This window comes from Alligator mississippiensis, chromosome 5 (genome assembly GCF_030867095.1).
Source record: "Alligator mississippiensis isolate rAllMis1 chromosome 5, rAllMis1, whole genome shotgun sequence".
Taxonomy (NCBI): Eukaryota; Metazoa; Chordata; order Crocodylia; family Alligatoridae; genus Alligator; species Alligator mississippiensis.
Window position 1 is genome coordinate 220668993 of NC_081828.1, and position 21122 is coordinate 220690114.

The 21122-nt window shown below is 57.2% G+C and overlaps 2 protein-coding genes across 18 annotated transcripts in view; both read left to right on the plus strand.

Annotated features, from left to right (window-relative positions):
- Positions 1-4043, plus strand: part of SMARCD3 (SWI/SNF related, matrix associated, actin dependent regulator of chromatin, subfamily d, member 3) — a 99412-nt gene extending 95369 nt beyond the window's left edge. For all 5 annotated transcript variants that reach the window (XM_019499009.2, XM_014604431.3, XM_019499008.2 and 2 more), the window contains 2 exons: positions 146-247; positions 368-4043. In XM_019499009.2, the coding sequence (XP_019354554.1) occupies positions 146-247; positions 368-421 (156 nt within the window). In that variant the 3' untranslated portion in view covers positions 422-4043. The remainder of the gene's footprint in view (positions 1-145; positions 248-367) is intronic.
- Positions 4044-5231: 1188 nt separating this feature from the next.
- Positions 5232-20780, plus strand: CDK5RAP1 (CDK5 regulatory subunit associated protein 1). 13 transcript variants are annotated; one of them, XR_002093974.2, is made up of 16 exons: positions 6391-9548; positions 11401-12572; positions 12995-13300; positions 13756-13859; positions 14279-14313; positions 14949-15049; positions 15266-15476; positions 15880-16000; positions 16922-17152; positions 17401-17498; positions 17860-17915; positions 18252-18382; positions 19146-19295; positions 19507-19543; positions 19809-19937; positions 20325-20412. XR_002093974.2 is itself a non-coding variant. In XM_059729334.1 (15 exons), exons 3-15 carry the CDS (start codon positions 13015-13017, stop codon positions 20403-20405), a joined length of 1734 nt encoding a protein of 577 aa, XP_059585317.1. In that variant the 5' UTR covers positions 5278-5336; positions 11401-12572; positions 12995-13014; the 3' UTR covers positions 20406-20780. The 13 variants fall into 13 exon arrangements, 12 of the variants coding, with proteins under 12 accessions (XP_019354558.1, XP_059585317.1, XP_014459920.1 ...); XM_059729334.1 differs by lacking the exons at positions 6391-9548; positions 19507-19543 and adding an exon at positions 5278-5336 and having other exon boundaries at positions 20325-20780; XM_014604434.3 differs by lacking the exon at positions 19507-19543 and having other exon boundaries at positions 20325-20780.
- The last annotated feature ends 342 nt before the right edge of the window (positions 20781-21122 follow it).

Consider the following 21122-nt stretch of genomic DNA (forward strand, 5'->3'; position numbering starts at 1 on the left):
GGACTGGATGTGGGATAAAGGCAGCACTGGAGTGCAGGTGCTGGAGCTGAGATCCAAACCACGTGATGCTGCCGGTGGAGGGTGCATGGACCCCTCATGGGCTGGTTGTTAGAGCTCTGTAAGAAATCTGTGCCCGTTTCCATAGGTGATGACAGATGTGGTTGGGAACCCTGAGGAGGAACGGAGAGCTGAATTTTATCATGAGCCCTGGTCCCAAGAGGCTGTGAGCAGATACTTCTACTGCAAGGTAAGGAGGGGATGCAGCTGTACACATGGGCTCAGTGGGTATGGGCAGCATGGACCCTCCTGCCGGCAGGCTGTGACATTGATATCCAGAGCTATGCAGCTTCCTCTTTTTATTCTCCAGATCCAGCAGCGCCGGCAGGAACTGGAACAGTCTCTGGGAGTGCGTAACACATAAACACCACTCACGAAACCCCACTGGCACCGTGCTGGGGGACTTCTCCGTGTTACTTAGCTCACTGTTACACACGGACCTGCTTAGTGACTGGACAAGAACGTGCCATAGTAACACCAGTCCGAACACCAGCTGTAGAGCGACCCTTGAGAATCCTGCCAGCGCAGGCATCTCCAACCATCTTTGGCCAGAGAGGGCATCCAATCCCTGTCCCCATACAGTGTCCCAGCAATGAAACTACAGGTTCATCCATCCACTTGCATCATTAAGTTGTAGTGGGAAGTTCAGCACCATACAGCAACCACAATGGACTGACTATACCAGAGTTATGGGCAGGGGGTTAGCATGAGGGGTACAGAAAACCATGAATACAGAGAAATAAAGACATGGTTCCAGCTAGGAGCTGAGACCCTTTCCAGCATTCAGCACCAGCAAGTCCTTAGGATTGAGCAGAATGTTCCCTTGCCCAGCTGTGAAATCCTTCAGCGACTGAAACACACCACCCTGCCAGCCAGAGCAGTGCCAGGGCTACCTCACCCTGGAGAAGGCGAACAAGGAGGAATTAAATGACAAAGCATCACAAATAGCAAGGTACGGCCCGGCCACGTCTTCTGCAAGATCTGCCCCCCCACATGAAAGCCTGAGAAAAACTGCCACAAGGCAGGCCAGGAGCTCGCAGAGATGACGCAGTGCTCTGTATGGAGAGGAAGAGCACCGATTCGGATCAGGACCCCAGGCGTCCTTGGCAGCAGCACCGCTAGAGCCAGCTGCATTCTGGGAAAGCTGGAGAAACCAGAGGTTCTTTGTTGGGAACCACTTTGAAGTACCAGGTGCCAGTGGAAGGCTGATGCGCCAGTCACCTGGCATTAGCAGAAGCTGGTGCGTCAGACACCCAGTGTCTCTGCTGCTCTTCTGCGCTTGGCTTCTCATTAGGGACCAGTGCTCAAGCAAAGGATTCTGGGTCCTGAGGTGCTGCCAAGTCCTAGCTGAGCAATGTTGCAGCATGGCAGAGTGGGGCTGTGGCTCTCCTTTCCCTGAGGCTGCCGGGAGGCACAAAGGTCAGATGCCTGCGTCTTCACCACCACTGCCTCCTCGATCTCGCACAAGGAGCGGCATGCCTGGTTTGTCACGGCTGTACTCCATGGTACATTTTCTCTCCATGTTGCCCTCTCTGCCCCCGATGTCCTCACAGGTCTCCCCCAGTAACAACTCATCCTTCTCTGGTGACCTTCCGGGTTTCTCCTGCCCAGTCCATGCACCTTTTCTGCAGTCAGTGTTTGCTCTGCCCACTGTATCGAGAGCGGCGGAGGCACTTGACTTGCAGCTGAGACTCATGCGAGAACCTTGCTGCAGATCACTGTGTCCTGGGCAGCAAGGCCTTCCATTGTGAGAAGGGCTGGTGCCTCAGCGCTTTGGTGAGGCTTTTGCAGTCCTTGCACCGTGCCAATGCCACAGTCTGACACGGGGACTAATGAGGTGCTGGGGAGCAAAGACCATTTAGATCTCACTTACTGTAGGACTTTTAACCTGACCACAGGCAAACTTTTCTGAAGGGAACCGGATTGGGTCATCTGCTACTGTGCTTCCATATTTATTAGGCTGCTGTGTCAGTTGTGTGCATGCTGTCCAGTGTAAAAGCTCTTTTCTGTATGTGGTAAATCGAGCAGCTACATTCAGAGGATTGGCTCAGTTTCCAGGAATAAGACATGCAGAAGTATCCTGGGGGGATGTCAGAGAAAAGGCAGGGCCAGGCCTTGGGGCTGGGACGACAGCACGTGGACCCAGAGTACTTCAATTAAGGAACTCTCCCAGCAGTGCCACACATCCCCGCTGAGGGGTGCTGCTGGGGTCGGCATGAAGCCCTTGCTGCTTGTAGAAGCTTGACTGACTTCCAGCTGGAACTGAACACATCTGCTTTAGAACCTCCTTTAACAGTGCAACCACCCAGGGGAACTGCCGCAGCATCACGCGGACGCTTACTTCCACGGCAGCGTACTGTACAGGTGCCAGATACAAGCTCAAACGTACCCCGGAAATGTGCCCTGCCAGGGCTGTTTTATCATAGTGGTCACCCTCCCCTGGGCCTTATATACACCACGATTGCTCTTCCCCAAGTTATCCTTAGGAGTGGCTGATGGCTGTTTCCCTTGGGTAAATGGGGTTTGGGAGTTTGTGCCTGTCATGTTTGGGAGCAGTGAAAGGGCAGGTCTGGAATGCAGTCCCCTAGAAACAGAAACTGTCCCTGCTCCAACTGCGCAGCCAGGAGCCGGAGCTAGGGTTATTGGCAATGTGGGCAATTGCCCGCAAGGAACAGCAAAGGAGCACCACTGGGAGGTGCAGGGCCGCACCTGCACCGCCGGGCACTGGCAGAAGGTGGAGGGACTTGGCTACCTTGTCACCTTGGAAGACTCTGAATAATAAACCTGGTTTGAGCTCAACACGAGCTGGCTTTCACTTCAGGCACGGAGGAGGTTTAGCGAGGCTGAGGATTCACCAGTTGTCCAGTAGCAACCAATGAATGTTGCAACAAGAGGTCTATCCCATGCCAGAGAAGGAAGGTCAATATATGATGTGCAGGCCTCTGGGTCATAGTTAAGACCCAGGAGACAGTGCTGGGGAAGTAAAGCCCTGTCAAGTGCCAGGCTGGGGATGGAGAAGTTGTGTCCTGGGGCTGAGGATGGGTTGAAGTGGCAGGTTTCAAGCAGTCTTTTACCACTGCTGCTTTTGACCAATGGTTGAGGAATGGGAGTGAGAGCTGCCTGGGAACTGCAGGAGGGGACCACATGTGGTCAGTGACCTGCAGCACAGAATACATCAATGGGAGGAGATGGAGCAGAGAGCCCTTGAAGTGCCATAAGTCATAGCACAGCGTAATGTGTGGAGTATTATGTGGGTATAGCAGAGTCCATGTGATGCAATAGAGTGAGTGAGTGAGTGTGTGTGTGTGTGTGTGCACGCACACGTGAGCACATACTCAAGTGAATAGAGAGAGCAAGTGAGCACGACGGCCAGTCTGGTAACTGCTGTATAGCCTGGGAAATGGGCAGGTGGAGGCCCAGCCTACAGGTCTATGGAAAACTTCATTTGTATTCAGGAAGTTTCCCACCAATACTGATGCTGGCTTTGCTGAGCCACACAGCAGCGTTTGCAGCTCTGGTGCAGACAAACACACCTGCACCAGTGCCTCGTTCAAACCCACGAGGATGGGGCTGGAGGGCAACACTGGGGCAGCCGTCGAGGTGTCTGTGCTGGGGCTCCCAATTCTGCCGACACTGGCCAGTCAGGATTTCCTGGTGAGAGCCCCTCCCTGGGCTGTGGGAGACCGTGCAGGGAAAGGAGGCTCCGTGTTCCTGAAGCGACCCCTCCCTACTGTCTGTAGCTGCTCTGTTGTTCAGTGAGATGTTTCTGTCCCATCAGATCTTGTGCCACAAGCGGCTTTGCCAACCGTGTCCAGGAATGGAACTCCATAGAAAAAATTGTGTGTGGGTAAGTGTGTGGGTGGGTGTGTGTGTGTGTGTACGAGAGAGCACGGCTCTCTCTACTCTGTAGCCACCATATCTTTGTTGTATGATGCAGAGTGATTCGTAGAAAAAGCTTTTAACAATAAACACTTTGTTCCTTTGTATCCTGTGCACTTTCCTCATGTCTGTCCACCGAGCAGGCCCTAGCAGTGCCTCAGTGAAGCGCTTTGGGTGGGGGCAGTGGGGAAGCAGCTTTCACACTATTCTCATTGAAAGTAACTGGAACATCCCTTTCTGAGAACTCCAAGGACATCAGGTCCCACAAGGTCCCCAGCACAACGTGGAGGACGTGGACTCCAGTCCAACCCACGGGGCAAAGTGACTCGCATGCAAGCCCAACTATAATGGGAATTGATAAACCTGTGGCCTTGTCTGCAGCTCCTCTCCATCATCATGACTGCCTGTTGGAAAAAGAACGGTCCCTGTGAATATTTTCCCAGCACTCCCAGCTTTCATGTGATCAGCTGGTCGTCTCCTGGTCTTTAAAGGGAGCTGGACAATAGTACAGTCCAGCTCCCTGGGCCCCCATCACCATACCCATCTCTGCAGGGCTCCCCTCCTTGTGCCACCACTTAGGTCTGTGCGCCCCACAGCTGCCTTTAGCACTGTAGACCTGAGACATTCTCCGGGAGCGCTGGGGCTGGGTGGTGGGGAGGGTCTGCCTGCCCTGCCCTGCCCTGCCTTGGGCCCGTGCTTCGGCAAAGGGCTGAGGGCTGTACCAGCAACAGCTCCCAGCTGGTAACAGCCCAGAGGCTCAAAACCAGCAGGAGTGAGCCAGAGACAGCAGGTGCCAACAGCAGCGTAAAGCAAGTGGACGTGGGAGAGCACCAGGCAGGTCAGGGAGGCAGAGCTCCTCAACCAGCCTGGTTAGGGAACAAGATGAAAGTAGGGTTACCATAAATCTGGGTTGTCCCAGACACGTCCTCTTGTTGAGGCGTGTCTGGGATTTTTGCTCTGCTCTGCTCTGCTGGCAGCAGGGTGGGAGGGCGACTGGAGGCAGGGGCTGCGTTGGGGGAAGGTGCCTGGCATCTGCTGCAGAACCAGGGAGGCACCTGCCCTCCAGCGGGGAAGGGCCCCTTTGAGCACAGCGGGGCGCTCTGGCCGGACTGGGCTCGGCTGGGACCAGCGCTGGTGCCCGTGCAGGCCCCACGGCCCCAGGAGACGCTGCCTGGAGGAAGTGGGGAGCAGGGGGGGCTGCGGCCCGGCGGCCTGGCGCAGCACTGGAGACCCAGCCCAGGGCGGGGGCGACACGGGCATCCTCCCCTTCTCTCCTGCCCGCACCGGGACCGCTCGCTCCGCCGACACCGAGGCGAGTCGGAGCCACCTCGCTGTGCGCGCTCGAGCGCCCCTCTGGCAGGGCTGGGGCAGGGTGGCAGCAGCAAGGCTGGAGGCCGCAGGTCTGGAGCGAGGGCCCGTGGGGCCGGGCGGTGTGGGTCGAGGGCAGGGACAGCAGCGGGAGCGAGCAATGCCAGCATGGCCGGGGGAGGGGGGAGACGAGGGCTGCGGGTCAGGAGTGCGGGGCGCCAGCAGGGAGGGGACGCGGGGCAGCAGGGGAGGGCACCGCCAGGGACACGGGCTGCGGGGCGGGAGCGCGGGGCACCCACGGGTCTGTGGGGGCTGGAGGTGGGGAGCGCGGGCACCGACGGGGAGAGGACCAGGGTGCGGGTCGGGAGTGCGGGGCACTGACGGGTCTGTGGGGGATGGAGGTCGGGAGTGCGGGCACCGACGGGGAGAGGACCAGGGTGCGGGTCGGGAGTGCGGGGCACTGACGGGTCTGTGGGGGATGGAGGTCGGGAGTGCGGGCACCGACGGGTCGGGGGGGGGGCTGGAGATCGGGAGTGCGGGGCACCGGCAGGGCCAGGGCGCGGGTCGGGGGTGCGGGGCACCGATGAGGCCAGGGTGGAGGTGGGGAGTGCGGGCACCGACGGGGCTGGGGGGGGTGGTGGAGGCGGGGAGCGAAGGGCACCGACGGGGAGAGGACGAGGGCGCGGGCGCGGGTCGGGAGTGCGGTGTGGGCCGGCAGGGCTCCTCTTTTCCGGCGCTGTAGCCGGTAAGCCCGGGCGAAGCGAGGGGCAATGGCGGGACCCCGCAGAGGCGCTCTGGCCGAGCAGACGGGGCGGGCGATGGCGGGCGGGCGCGGCCTCCTTCCCCCTCCCCGAGCGGACTCGAGGGCGCGCAGAGACGAGCCGCCGTTGCCGCGAGGACGCCGCACACCCGGGCAGGAAGAGGTGCCGCCCGCCCGCCCGCCGAGCCCTGGGCCGGCCTCGAGACCCGGGCAGGGCCCCGGGGGCACGATGGACGCCGGCGGCTCGCGGAGCCCGCCATTGAACGCGAGTTGCCCGGGAAACGTAAGGCCGTGACGCTGGATGTCGTGTCCCAAGGCCGTCTGGGTGATGTGGTCTTCCACTTCTGTACTTCCGGGAGGCCATTTTGGATTATAGGGTGTGCTGGGAGATGTATTCTTCCGCCTCTACGCCCGGGCAGCCATTTTGGATCTTAGAGCGCGCTGGAAGATGTAGTCTTCCGCCTCGGAACTTCCGGTCGGCCATTTTAGGATGTAGGGCGCGCTGGGAAATGTAGTCTTCTGCCTGTGTACTTCCGATCGGCCATCTTGGACTATGGCGTGTGTGGGGAGATGTAGTTTTCCGTTTCTCCACTTCCGAGCATCCATTTTGGGTCCTGGGGCGCGCTGGGAGATGTAGTGTCCCAAGCGGGGGGTGACGCCCCTGGGTTTGCTCGAGATGCGTCGGTGGCTGCACGCCAGCGTTTGGGTTGCTCTGCCAGCCACAGCATCGCACCGGGGGCTCGTGTTCATCTTGTGGTCAGTCAAGACCCGCATGTCTTGGTCGTGGCGCTAGCGAGCGCAGCACCGCCAGGCGTGTAAGTGCGCTGTCGGCTCGTCCTGCCAGGGTGCAGCGCCCTCAACTTCTCCGCGTCGAAGACCATCAGGCTTTGGTCCGCCCAGCTCGCGAGCGTGTCCAGGTCGGCCCGTAACCCCAGCCTGTCTTCCGGTGTGACCGCTTCCCCGCAGCGCGTGCCAGCCCGCGTCTCGCACCCACATCCACATAACCAGTACAGACACTGAGGAGTACTGGCCCAAGTACTGAGCCCTGGGGGTGCCACTGGTCACCTCATGCCACACTGATTTGTTCCCGTCTTTGGGTCCGACCCCGGAGCCAGTCCCCCAGCCGTGGTCAGGCTGCAGCTCCCCAGCTTAACTATGAGGACGTCGTGGGAGACGAAGTCAAAGGCTTTCTTGACATCCAGATACGTGACATCAACCTAGTCTCCTTTGTCCAGGCAATGCGTCATGGACGGAGACGAGGTTAGTCAGGCAAGACCTACCAGTAACAAAGCCGTGTTGACTGGCATTCAGATGGTTGCCTTTCATTAGCCTGTTGCTGTTGGATCCCTCGATGATTTTCCCCACAATCGTTCTAGGGATGGACATCAGACTGACTGGCCTGTAATTCCCTGGATCCTCCTTCCTTCCTTCCTTTCTTGACGATTGGGACCGCAGCTCTTTCCCAGTCTCTGGAGCCTCACCCGAGCACCACGAATTTTCATACATCTTTGCTATAGGGCGTGCTATGATGTGTGCCAGCCCCTTCGAGAGTCTTGGGTGCGTTCCTTCTGGGCCCACGGGCTTATGGATGGCTAGCCTCTTGAGGCGTTCCCTCACCAGAGCTACGGCAAGTGTGGGCCCGTCTGCTCCCTGGGTGTCCTGTGTCCACTCTGACACTCTGACCCCCGCGGGCGGGTGAAAGACTGATGCAAAATAGTCATTTAGGAGATTGGCTTTTTCTTGGGCGTCAGATGTCAGTTGCCCCATTTGATCATGCAGAGAGTGGTGGTGGATGGGTCAGTATCAACCTGGAAGGATTTGAGCAGTGTAGGACTCAGTCCTTGGACCTGTGCTCTTCAATGTCTTCATCAGTGACTTGGATGTGGGAGTGAGGTATACTCTGTCTATGTGGATGATACTAAATTGTGGGGTGAAGTGAACGCACCAGAGGGTAGGGAATGATTGCAGGCAGACCTGGACAGGTTGGAAGAGTGGGCTGAACACAATAGCATGCAGTTCAACAAGGACAAATGCTGAGTGCTGCACCTAGGGCATAAAAAATATCCAGCACACTTGCCAGCTGGGGAATGATCCTCTCAGAAGCACAGAAACGGAACGGGATCTCAGAGTCATAGTGGACTCCAAGATGAACGTGAGTTGTCAGTGTGATGAAATCATCAGCAAAGCTGACCTCATGTTATGATGCATTAGCAGATGCATGACAAATAGAGCCAAGGAGGTGATATTTGCCCTCTGTGCTGCATTGGTCAGACCGCAGTTGGAGTACTGTGTCCAGTTTTGGGCACTTGTACCTTAAGAAGGATGTGAATAACCTAGAGAGGGTCCAGAGAAGGGCCACTTGTATGGTTAAGGGTTTGCAGGCCAAGCCCTATGAGGAAAGACTAGGGGACCTGGATCTCTTCAGCCTCCAAAAGAGAAGGTTAAGAGGTGGTCTTGTGGCTGCCTACAAATTCATTGGTGGGGGGCAGCAAGGAATTGGAGATGCTCTGTTCACCAGGGTGCCTCCTGGGGTAAGAAGGAACAATAGTCACAAACTGACAGAGAGCAGATTTAGGCTGGACGTCGGGCAGAACTTCACGGTAAGGATGCTCAGAATTTGGAACGGGCTCCCAAGGGAGGTGGTGCTCTCCTCTACCTTGGGGGTTTTTAAGAGAAGGTTGGATAAGCATCTGGCTGGGGTCATGTGACCCCAGCACTCTTTGCTGCCCAGGCCAGGGGGTCGGACTTGATCTGATGAGGTCCCTTCCGACCCTAACATCTATGAATCTATGACGACACTGTGACATTTCCTAGTGATGCTCCACTCCCTTATAGTAGGTAAAGGATTACTACCACCCAAATCAGATGAAGAGGCAAGAGACCAGGGGGGTGGCCAGTGGTGTCCCACAGAGTTTGGTTCTTGGCCCCATGCTGTTCAACATCTTTACCAACTATTTAGAAGAGGATGCGGAAAGCTCACTGGCCAAGTTTGTGGACAGTACTAAGTTATGGGGAAAAGTGATCTCACTAGGGGATAGGATGCAGATCCAAGCAGACCTGGACAAGCTGGAAAGGTGGGCAGAGCAAAACCAGATGCAGTTCAGTAAGGATAGATGTAGAGTGCTTCATCTGGGGAGAAGTAACCAGTGACATGATTATAGGTTAGGAGATGTCCTGGCCAGCACGATGGCTGAAAGGGACCCTTGGGTTATGGTTGATTACAGGATGATCATGAGCCACCAGCGCAATGCTATAGTCAAGAGAGCTAATAGCATATTGGGATGCATTAGCCAAGGCAATGCAAGCAGGAATAAGAAACTGATACTTCCTCTCTACTTGATGCTGATGAGACCCCAGCTGGAGTACTGGGCGCCGCACTTCAAAAAAAGATGCATCTATGAAAGGGTCCAGAGAAGGGCCACAAGAATTATTAAGGATCTGGAGGACAAACCTTATGAGGAAAGACTAAGGGATCTGGGACTGTTCAGCCTGGGGAAGAGAAGACTGAGGAGGGACATGGTGGCTGTCTATATATATGTAAAAGGTGACTATCGGGTGCCGGGGGGAAAACTGTTCACTAGGACACCCCAGGGGAGAACAAGGAGCAATGGCTACAAAACTGTTAGACGATGGTCTCAGGTTGGATGTAAGGAAGAACGTCTTTATGGTTAGGGTGACCAGAAAGTAGAATAGATTTCCCAAGGAGGTGGTGCAGTCCCCAACCTTGGAAGTCTTCAAGAGACCTTGCTGGGATCATTTGATCTTAGCAGTATTCCTGCTCAGAGCAGAGGAGTTGGACTCGATGATCTTTCAAGGTCCCTTCGAGCCCTTAATTTCTAGGATAAAAACCAACAATTTTTTAAAAATTTGGATTTGTAAAAATTTTAATCAGACTTTTTTATTTAATCATATTTTTAATTTTTTTGGTTATGGTGCTTTAAAAACAACTATATAAAGATACTTTTAATTTAAGGTATGTTACAGCTCAAAGATATTATAAAACATGGATTAGAATTTATATGAATATAGTCTCAAATAGCATGTAACCTTTTTAGAAAAGTCTTATAACTAGGTCACAACAGGCTATGGACTATATTAGGGACCCAATCTTATGGGGTTCCCAGAGGCTTCTATATAGATTAGTAAAGCTTAAAAGAAAACCACTCTGCCCAATGGGACTTAGTGCTCAGTCTAGAAGATCCCATTAAGCATCTCTGTGATGCTTAGTTTCAGTTCTCAAACTGTGGCTCTGTGTCTCCAGAGACAACACCCTTGTTAACAGCAGCATGTGTAGAGGAAGTCCTTGCACATTCGTGGAACTGGAACGTGATTGGAACAATAGGGACGTGGTAGGAGAGCTCACATAACTGAAGCACTGTCATGGATGTGTACAAACTGTTCAGGACGGATGGGCAGGGAAGAAAAGGTGGAGGAATTGCATTGTATGTAAAAGAGCCATGTGATTGCTTAGCGTTGCGGTGTGAAGCTGGAGATAAGCCTGTTGAGAGTCTCTGTGTTAGGGTCATAGTGGGGGGTCTGCTATAGACCACAAGGAAGTGGTGGATGAGGCTTTCTTCAAGCAGCCAGTGGAAGTTTCCCAGTCACAGGCCCTGGTTCTCATGGGGGACTTCAGTGACCTTGACATCTGCTGGGAGGGCAATACAGCAGTGCACAGGCAATCCAGGAAGTTTTTGGAGAGCCTTGGGGGCAACTTCCTGGTGCAAGTGCTGGAGCGGCCAAGTAGGGGCCATGCTCTTCTTGACCTGCTGCTCACAAACAGGGAAGAATTGGTGGGGAATGTAGTAGTGGATGGCAATCTGGGCAGCAGTGACCATGAGATGATTGAGTTAGGACCCTGAAGAAAGGAAGGATGGCAAGCAGTAGCATAAGGACCCTGGACTTCAGAAAAGCAGACTTCAGCTCGCTTGGGGAACTTGTGGGCATAATCCCCTGGGAAGTCAGACTGAGTGGGAGAGGAGTCCAGGAGAACTGGCCATACTTTAAAGAAGCCCTACTGACAGAGCAGGAACAAACCATCCCAATGCGCAGGAAGACTAGCAAGTATGGCAGAAGACCAGCTGGGCTTGGGGAACTCTTCAGTAAACTAGGCCACAAAAAGGAAGCTTATAAGAAGTGGGAACTTGGACAAATAACTAGGGAAGAATACGAGCATTGCTCGGGCATGCAAGGATGAAGTCAGGAAAGCCAAAGCAGAATTCGAGTGTCAGCTAGCAAGGGATATGAAGGGTAACAAGAAGGGTTTCTACAAGGATGTCAGTAGCAAAAGGAGGATCAGGGAAAGTGCCTCCCCTTCCTGAATGGGGGCGGCAACCTTGTGACAGGATGCAGAAATGACTGAAGTGCTCAGTGCCTTTTTTTGGCCTCTGTTTTCACAGGCAAGGTCAGTTCCCACACTACTGCACCAGCAGCACAGTTTGAGGAGGAGGTGAGCAGCCCCCAGCGGTGAAAGAACACATGAGGGACCACTTGGAAAAGCTGGATGTGTACAAGTCCACGGGGCTGGGGAGACTCGAGACCTGGGAGGAGGGTAACGCACAGATTGGCAGCAGGGTTTTGTATTTGCTGAGTTCTCCATTTTTTCCTCCAGCCTATGCCAGTATTTATGGATGGTTGATCTAAATAGTCTAATAAATGACCTCTGATGTTTTTCCAGCGAAAGACAGCATTTGACACAAAAGGAAGTTTTGCAAACATGTTTTTGCTGGGGAATCCAAGAATATGGAAACCAAATGTTTTAAATGAACAAAACAATACATTCCTATTTTTCTAGGTTTAAAGTAAAAAATTGGGAGCTGGTTTTCAAGTAAATGTGAAAAAGTCTCAAGAACTGTCCTTTTGACTAAAGCAAAAAAATCATTTTTCTTCCCCTGAAATGTTCCTGGGTGGCAGAGGAATCGTTTTGTGAGCAGCACAGCTAATTTAATAAAGCCAGTGGGGCAGGTTCCCATTGCATAGATGGGAAAAGTGAGGCCTAGCAGAGCGGTTCCGAGACGAGTTGTACAGCCGACGGAGGAGTCGACGCCAGGAGCGCGACGGGCAGCACTCGCGGGGGGCGGGACGACCACCCCCCTCCCCCGGCCCTGAGCACGAGCGAGCCGGGCGGCGGCGCGTCGGGCTCGGCGGAGCGCGCGCTGCTCCAGCCGGCCGGGAGGGGTGTTTGTAGTGCGCGCTGTTCCGGGGGAGCGGGCCGGGCGCACTGCTCGGAGCCCCAGCCACCGCACCGCACCGCACCGCGCCGCCCGGCGGCGGGGCTGCCCTGCCCTGGCCCGCCCTGCCGGGCGTGCTGCAACGGAGCGCCTGCAGCGCAAGCCCTTCCCTGCCGAGCCCGCGGCCCGCGCCTGCTCCTGCGCGCGCCCGCGGCCTGCCCAGCCTGTCCCCGCGGAGATGCGGGTCCTGCTTGGCCCCCGGCGCTGAGCCGCTGCGGGGCAGGTGGGCAGGGGCCTCCCGCCGAGGAGCGGCGCCGGAGGTAGGAGCCGCCCGGCACGGGACAGCCGGGGGTAGGAACCCTAGTGCCGGGGCCGAGGTTGCGGCGGAGCCGGGCGGGCGAGTGAGCGCGCTGCCCCTTGCTGCCGGGGTCACCGCCCCGCCCGGGGCCTTGCTGCTGCCGGGAGAGGCAGGGGCGCCTTGCAGCGCGGCGAGGTCGGGCTGGCTCTGCCCCAGCGGGTGGGGGCGGCCTGGGCTCCGTGGCGCTGCCGTGCCGGTCTGCCCTGTAAGGGACTCAGCCCTGGCTCGGTGAGCGCTGCCTGCGACGAGAGCTCGGTGCCAGGTCCTGCTCTGTGGGTCGCTGCCGCCCCGGTTGTGCCCGCAGAGGCACGGGGAGGTGCGGGCACCTGGCCTTGGCGGAGTCAACCCCCGGACCGGGGCATGCCCCGTGTTTACTGGGAGGGTGGAAGGCCCTGGGCCTTGTGAAGCGTCTCCTTGCGGTAGAGGAGGACCGGCGGCTGCATGCGTGGCTCTGGTGTGTCGTAGGTTGTCTGGGCTCCGCCGGGATGCTGCAGCCCTTGAAGCGCGTGTTGGGCAGTGCCGGGATGACCTGGTGGCCCGCGTCCTGGGCAATGCGCACGGAGGTCAGGGCAGGCTCTTCCGCTGGTGCCCAGCCCGGGAAGAAGCAGGGCCTGCAGAAGCTGAGCGCCAAGCTGGCAGCAGGGCCAACGCTGCAGCAGTTCTTAAGAGCTGCCTCCCCGCCTCAGGAGCCTCCGTGTGAGCTGACAGAAGGGCTGGAGGAGCCGGTGCCGTATCTGGTGCCCAGCACCCTCCCAGAGGCAGGGAGGAAAGGTTTGTGTTCCTGTGCTGCCTGCCCCCCTCTCGGCAATGGTCTCAGTCTCTTCTCCGCGTGCCCTCACCTCCCGGGTGTTGTGACATGCGGGAGTTGTGGGAGAGTCTGGTCTCCCCACAGTCATAGTACGGGTGCTTCAGGCCCTGGCAATGGAGAGTCACGGGGTTGGGGCTGGGCTGGGCTGGGCTGGGCTGGGCCACCGGAGGAAATGCTAGGGCTGGGCGGCGCCCTGGGCAGGGATAGCAGTGAGTTAGATCCCTGGCGGCTCCTGGTCTGTCCCTCAAGCCAGGCAGCCCATGTGCTGAGGTGAAGGCAGCTTGGGAGCGAGATGCTCGAGTCAGCCCTGAGTGCAAGACAGGCGCAGTACACCAGTGCTTGCATCCCCTTCCTGGGAAAGAGCCCCCTAGTATGTTCCTTGCCCTGTTCAGCCTGATAACCTGCTGTCTGGTTGTAGTGTACCTGGAGACCTACGGCTGCCAAATGAACGTGAATGACACAGACGTCGCCTGGGCCATCCTCCAGAAGAATGGCTATCTGAGGACCAAGAGCTTGGAGGAGGTAGGGCTGCTGCCCTCATCCTGTGCAGGGGTTGTCACCAGGGCAGTGTAGTGGGGTTGTTCTGCTTGCCAGCTCCTTGCAAACCCAAGCCCTGGACAGCATCTAAAACTGACATGATCTGCTGGGCACATCTTGTTTTTCTTTCTTAATGATGGTGTCTGTCATTAGTGGCTGGAGGGAGCTTGTGGCCAGGCTTTAACTCAATGCCTTTGTCCCTTCCGTTGAGGATGAGGGGCTCTTTTCTCTCCATTTCCTCTCTGGGGTCTCGGAGGGGCAAGGTGTTTGTGTGCACGCACGTGCAGACTGAACTGACTGCCTGCATGCTAGTGACACCTCCCTCCATGCCAATGCAGGGAGTCCTCCTGCTTCTCTGCTTTGTTTGGCTTCTGAAGCCTCTCCCCTCTGTCTTCCCTAATTAGGCAGATGTCATTCTCCTCGTCACCTGTTCCATCAGGTAAGGGCCATGCACTTCAGAATTGCTGTTACGTTCTGGAGCTCTCCTGGGACTCTTGGGGAGTCTTGGGGAGGTGACATCTGAGTGTGCTGTGTGGGGAGTGTGATAGGCTAGACTGGCTGTAATGTGTGCAGATCTACTCTGGCATTGCCCTGTCGGCTCTGGGCTTAGATGAGCCCGCTCCCTGCGGCAGCACAGGCCATAAATAAACCCAGCAGACACCTAGAGAAGTGTCACACGCGCACAAGAAAAGAGAGAAGCAGCAGCTTTCTTGTTACAACTGAAACGGCCTCAATGCTTCTTCCAATGCTGACTGTTCTTGTTGTCTCCTCCTCTCTGTTGTGGGATGCAGTTTGCTCACAGGGCAAGTGGGCGCTTCTGCCACATTTCTCGGCCTGCTGCAGAATGTCCTTGTCAGCCATGAGACCGTTCCACTCCCCAGGACAGGAAGAAAGTGTTTCAGAGTGGAAGGCCAAGGTCCCCAGCAGGGAGACTGGCCATATCTTCCTCCAACACTTAAGCGTGTTGCTTTGGTTCTGCGGGTCTTGTTGGAGACAGGGAGGGAAACCTGCCCCCCTGCCTCTCAGATGCTGGGACAGTGCCATGGTGGTAACCCAGGGTCTTGTGGCTCCTAGGGAGAAGGCCGAGCAGGCCATCTGGAACCGCCTGCAGCTACTAAAGGCTCTGAAATCCAAGCGGCGCCGGACACAGTCTCCCCTCCGAATTGGCATCCTCGGTACCGCGTGGGGTCTGAGTGTGACTGCGGAGTCGGGGCAGGGGTGGGGTCGCCTGTGCTGATGAGAGGCCTGTTTGCTTTGCCCCACAATGCTGGTTTCCCTGGGTCATAAAGCCCTTTCTGAGGAGGGAGAGCACAGTGGTGGCTGGCATGTGCACGCAGGGCTTGTGGCCATGGATGAGCCCCTCTCTGATGCTGCATGTTTCCTGGCCTCAGGCTGCATGGCTGAGAGGCTGAAGGAGAAGATCCTACACCGGGAGAGGCTGGTGGACATCGTGGCAGGCCCTGACGCCTACAGAGACCTTCCCCGTCTGCTGGCGGTGGCTGAGTCTGGCCAGCAGGCTGCCAACGTCCTGCTGTCCCTAGACGAGACCTATGCCGATGTCCTGCCTGTCCAGACCAGCCTGAATGCTACCTCCGCATTTGTGTAAGAGCCCAGGCTTGTTTGTTTCCTCCATGTCTTTGGTAAGGCTCCAGCCCCCTGATCCATCTCTCACCCAGGGGCAGAGGGTGACATGGGGGAAGCCTGCTTGGTCCCGACCTGTGTCACTGCATAAAAGCGGAGCACTGAGTGCGTGGAGTGGGCCGCAGGACCCCGGAGCAGGGGCTAGGACCAGATGATCCCTCAAGCGCCCTTCAAGCCTCGTTTTCCTATGGCTCTGTGAACAGCCATGACATTGTGCTGACAGATGGAGGGAACATGCATCTCCCACATGGCACGGCCCAGCCCAGAGTCAGTGGGACCTATGTGCACAGGGCAGTATGAACAGGGGCAGGGTGGGTGGCAGGCGGCTCCTTGGGCTCTGATTGTTGCCCTTTCCCCTGCACAGCTCCGTCATGCGAGGCTGCGACAACATGTGCAGCTACTGCATCGTCCCCTTCACCCGTGGCCATGAGAGGAGCAGGCCCATTGCCTCCATCCTGCAGGAAGTGAAAATGCTGTCGGATCAGGTGACACAGGCCAGAGGATTGCCTCTTGCAGGGCTGCTCTGGGTATAGGCTTCTGCAGGCTCCTTTGCTTTGTGGAGCCGTCCTGGTTTCTGCTGTCCCGGGAGGCACCCTAAACAGAGGCCACTGGATAGGGTGATGCACAGATGTGGCAGCTAGGGGTTCAGTGCTAAAGGTTGGCAGGCAGGGGCATCACTCAAGGGACCCAGGAACACCTGCATGGACACAGGGAGACTCCTCAGGAGCTGGTTCTGGGGAAAAGAGGAAGGTGGTGATGCTCCCTCTTGCTGGAAGCCCTACCTTTTCAGCAGCCCAGGCAGTGAGAGACTGGGGCTGCCTGCACCTGTAGGGGGTCTGGGACCTGCCGGTTGGGGCAACTCCATGAAAATTAGATGCTGAATGCATGGTTCCTTGGGTGAATTTGATATCTTTTATTAGACCAACCCAAATGGTTGGAGAATAGTTATTAAGCAAGCTTTCAGGTTCAAAAACCCTTCGTCAGGCTAAGGAAGCTTCAGCAGTTGGTGTGTGCTCTTCCTGGATGGAATGAAAAGCACTGCATCTTTGTGTCTTTCCCAGCCTGCCCGTGGCCAAGCATTCCCTGCTGGGCAGTGGGCAGGGGCAAGGGCCCAGGCAAATACATGTCTCCTCTTGGCCGCACTGGCACTTGTGAGGGCTGGGCACCTCTGGGAAGTGGGCTGGGGAGGCTAGGCTGACCAGGAAACCCAGATGTGTCAGCCAGATGGCAGCTTTACCCTGTGGCTCTCAGGCTTCCACCCCGCCCAACCCTTCTACCCCACTGGGAAGCATCTCCCCCAGGGGTGGCTGTGCAGAGCCATGGCTGTGCCCAAACACCGGCTCTGTCATGCGCTGGGTGCGGGAGCCTCCCCCTGTGCCTCACATGCCCTTGGTCCATCTCTGCAGGGGGTGAAGGAGGTGACCCTGCTGGGCCAGAATGTCAACAGCTTCCAGGACACTTCTGAGGTCCAGTTCTGCTCGGCCGCTGCACCCAGCCTGAGCCGTGGTTTCAGCACCGTCTACAAGGCCAAGCCGGGAGGCCTGCGCTTCTCCCACCTCCTGGACCAGGTCTCCCGCATTGACCCCGAAATCCGCATCCGCTTCACCTCCTCACACCCCAAGGACTTCCCCGATGAGGTGGGTGTGCGGAGCCCACAGCTGGCTCAGCTCACGGGGACACGGTTTTTCCGTGGGAGCCTGTCTCCTTGCCAGGGCACTGCAACCCCAGGAGAGGGGAGCCTGATCTGGCAGAGCCTCTGCCTTGAGCAAGCCCTGCTGGGTGCTTGCAGCTGTCCTCTGCAAGGAAGTCTGCCCCCTTTCCTCCAGGGTGCAGCCGTGTGTGGCTGGGCCAGTCTGTGACAGCCCTTCCTCTGTGCCACGGGCAGGTGCTGCAGCTCATCCAGGAAAGGCACAACATCTGCAAACAGTTGCACCTCCCTGCGCAGAGCGGCAGCACACGCATCCTGCAGGCCATGCGGCGCGGGTGAGTCTGGCGGCTGCCCCCTCCTGCTGTGCCAAGTGCTGCTGTCCAGACAGCGGGGTCGGTGGACTTGTGATGAGGCTGAGTCCACCTCTGCAGCTCCTGACAGCATCACACCCCAAGAGCTTCTTGCCTGCTGGAGGCCTTTTTAGCTGCTTTTTAGAAGGGGAGACCTCAACTTCCCACGTGCCTGGCAGAGCATGGGCCAAACCTTGTGGGCAGTTGGACTGGAACTGCTCTGTTGAGTGGAGGCAACACACTTCACCAGCTTGCTGCTCTTCCAATCTGGGCCCAGCTCCCTGGCTGCCCTTGTGTCCCCTCCCCTCAGCTTTCTAACCAGCCCACCCCGTGCCTTTCATCACAGATACACCAGAGAAGCTTACCTGGAGCTGGTGCACCACGTGCGGGACTCCATCCCAGGTAGGAGCCTGTGGCCCAGGCACTGCTGCACATATTCCCCTTGCTCGGCTCCTGCCGTACCTGTGGGCCTGCTGCTCAGGGCTGTGTCGGGGCGTTGTTTTTGGTAGTTGGAGGGGCAGGCGTGGAAACCCGCCATCTGCCCCTGAAGGGATCTGCCAGCTGTGGCCTGTCTGGCACTCACTTTGTGGCTAAAGTGCTTTATGCTCTCAGACCAGCCTGCCACTACAGACTGGGAGAGAGCCGTGTGTAGGAGTCCTGCTGGGAAATCAATCCCCTTGACTGTCCCCCAGAAGCAGGACCTCTGCTCCTCCCAGTCTCACCCCATGCCTCTGACAGGGGTGAGCCTCAGCAGTGATTTCATTGCGGGCTTCTGTGGGGAGACGGAGGAGGACCACCAGCAGACGCTGTCCCTGCTTCGGGAAGTGGGCTACAATGTAGGCTTCCTCTTTGCCTACAGCATGAGGCAGGTGAGTTCTGTCTGTGGGCATTGCTATATCCTTTCCATGCCCCTACACCCTGCAGCTCTAAGGGGCTCTAAGAAGACTAGCAACAGGGACACTTTTCCTGCCCCAGCAGGTGGGATATCACAGGGTATTGAATCCCCTGTGTGATGCTCCAAAGGGATGTGGCAGCATGTGTGGTGAGTGAGGAAGCTCCTGCCCTGCAGGGTCTAGTGTCCTTGACTGTACAGTTATGTAGCACAGCCCCACAGGACAGGACACAGCCATGGGATGAGGCCGTGTCCAGCCACCCTCTGGAGTGGTCATACATACACACATGGGGTGCCTGGCCCTTGCAAAGTGCTGTGTACAGGTGAGGGGATTGTGCTTGCAGGCAGGCGATCCAGTGTGTGGGCAGTTGCCTTGTAAAGGGAGCTGGGCCAAGCCTAGAGCTCCTCTGTCTCTGCTGACCTGACTCCTGGTGGGTTTGTCTTTGCCAGTGGGAAATTTTGCACCTGTGGTTCATAGCCAGGCTCAAGGCTACTGGTGCATCCCCAGCTACTAAGCAACTTAGAAGGTTTTTAAAGAGGCAGTAAGAGGCTGCTCCAGGAGCATGGTGGGGGATGGCAAGAGTGCGACTGACTGAGGAAAGAGTCCTCTCAGGGACTGGGCCTGTTGCACGTGCCCTGCAGAGGGTTTTTCCCTGTCTGGCATGCAGCCAGGCCCAGTTGTCAGGGGCAGGGTGCAGCACTGAGCCTGACAGGGGCTTTCATTCCGCTGGTTGTTGCAGAAAACTCAGGCGTACCACCGACTGCAGGACGACGTGCCAACAGAGGTGAAGCACCAGCGGCTGAAGGAGCTCATCTCCGTCTTCCGGGAGGAGGCAGCCAGGGTCAATGGGGCCTTGGTGGGTTGCACACAGCTGGTGCTGGTGGAAGGGGTGAGTGCAGCCTAAGTGGGATGTGGCATCTGCTGCCCCTGCTAGCCTGGCAGCTCCTAGATCACGGGGCTTTCAGGGTACTGTCTTGCCTGTGCCAGCATGCAAGTGCCCAGGAGTGTGATTTCCTTCTTTTGGGCACAGCTCGGGGCTGATTTTCCAGAGGGCTGAGCTGAGCCCATGGAAGCAACCAACAGAAACCATTTCTGCTTAGGGGCCTGGAACCCTGCCCCAGTCCAGGGATGCAACAGGTGAAGGAAGGCCCCCAAACAGGACTTGCAGGGGCAGGGAAGAACTGAAGAGTTGATGTCCCTATGAAGCGAAGGGTGTGGGGGAGAGAGACCTGCCCTGAGGTGTGTCTCAGGCCCTTGAGCCCTGACATCTGCACAGCACAAACAGGAGCACTTAACGACACAGGGGCTGTTAGTACAGCCCATCGTGCTCAATTCCCCGTGCCACTAAGCCCAGCAGCGAGTCAGTTACTGCTGCCCAATAATGCTCCCAATCCTCCCCCAGCCCAGCAAGCGCTCAGCCTCAGAGCTGAGCGGCCGCAACGATGGCAACACGAAGGTGATAATTGCTAACCGTGAGCTGGAGGACAGGGCTGCAGCCAGAGCTCAGCCAGGTGACTACGTGCTGGTGAAGGTGAGGGTGCACAGAGTTCTCTGTGCTGGGGAAGGCCTGGGTGAGAGGGTTGGTCTGGAAGCTGTGGCAGGGCTGGGCTGACAACCTGCATGGCTGTGCACTTCAGGCACAGCTAGGAACTCTTCCTGCTGCTGCCTTGTGCTGAAAACATGGAGCCCCACCATTGCCCAGGGCTCTTGCCTTGCTGGGGGCTCCTAGGCCCACATTAACTGCAGGTTACCAGCAGACCACAGCCCTACAGTGATCGCTGTCATGATCCTACCTGAGACTAGCAAAGGTGGAAGGCTTCCCCATGCACCCCCATGGGTTCCCTGCAGCCGGTAGTGCTAGAAGGGGCTGGAGTGGGGGGCTGCCTCCCCCCGGCCACATGCTGCTCTTGTCTTTCAGATCACGTCTGCCAGCTCCCAGACACTGAGGGGGGTCCTGCTTCGCCACACCACCCTCCAGGAATCAGCAGTTTACTGCTGATGCCTGGCTGCCACCACTCACGACCAGCTGCTGCTCAGGAGGGAATAGAATCCTGCCCTGGTCCCTGCAACCTGGTCACGTGCAGCTGGCTCTGTGGGAAACCCATGTGCCCCCAGCACTACAAAGACACTGCAGCCCTGCTGCTTGTGGGAAATGTGACTCCAGTTCAGGCAGAGAGCCTGAGCAAGGGTAGAAACTGGGATTGGGGGGAGCGTGGGTCTGTGTTCTGTGCACCCGGGGGACTGGTCCCTGGCCAGAGGGGGGATGGGGAGGAGGAGAGGCTGGCATTGCCCCCCCATGGTTTGTGAATGCCTTGAGGCTGTTGGGCGGAAGGGTACCAGGGAAGTGCAAATTACAGAATGTGCTCTTTTCAAATGTGTGTCTGATACTTCTCGTCACCATTGGAGGAGGGGAGGAAGGACAAGTCCTGCTCCGTCCAGAGGGTAGAGGGGTCCTGGGAGCACAGCAGTGCTTGGGTTACAGTTTCACCACGCCTTCCAGGAACAGCTAGATGTCAGGCTGCCTACTCTCGGAGTCCAGAGTGCTCCTGAACATTGGCGACGGGTAGGGGGTGCATATGCACCCCTTGAGATTGGCGGTATGACCCCTGCGAAAAGCGCTGTTGACGTTGCTGGCAGGTGGTTGCCGCTCGCCACCCCTCCCGCTACCGACAGCATCTGTGGGCAGTCCCGGATTGCCACTGGATGCTGCTGGCAG

Bases quoted from the DNA above. Each gene is read 5' to 3' on its own strand.
- CDK5RAP1 (XM_019499013.2), top strand. From the start codon at position 13,015: ATGCTGCAGCCCTTGAAGCGCGTGTTGGGCAGTGCCGGGATGACCTGG. The intron at 17,916-18,251 runs GTAGGAGCCTGT...TGCCTCTGACAG, and splicing joins CGTGCGGGACTCCATCCCAG to GGGTGAGCCTCAGCAGTGAT. The intron at 19,938-20,324 runs GTGAGGGTGCAC...CTTGTCTTTCAG, and splicing joins GTGACTACGTGCTGGTGAAG to ATCACGTCTGCCAGCTCCCA.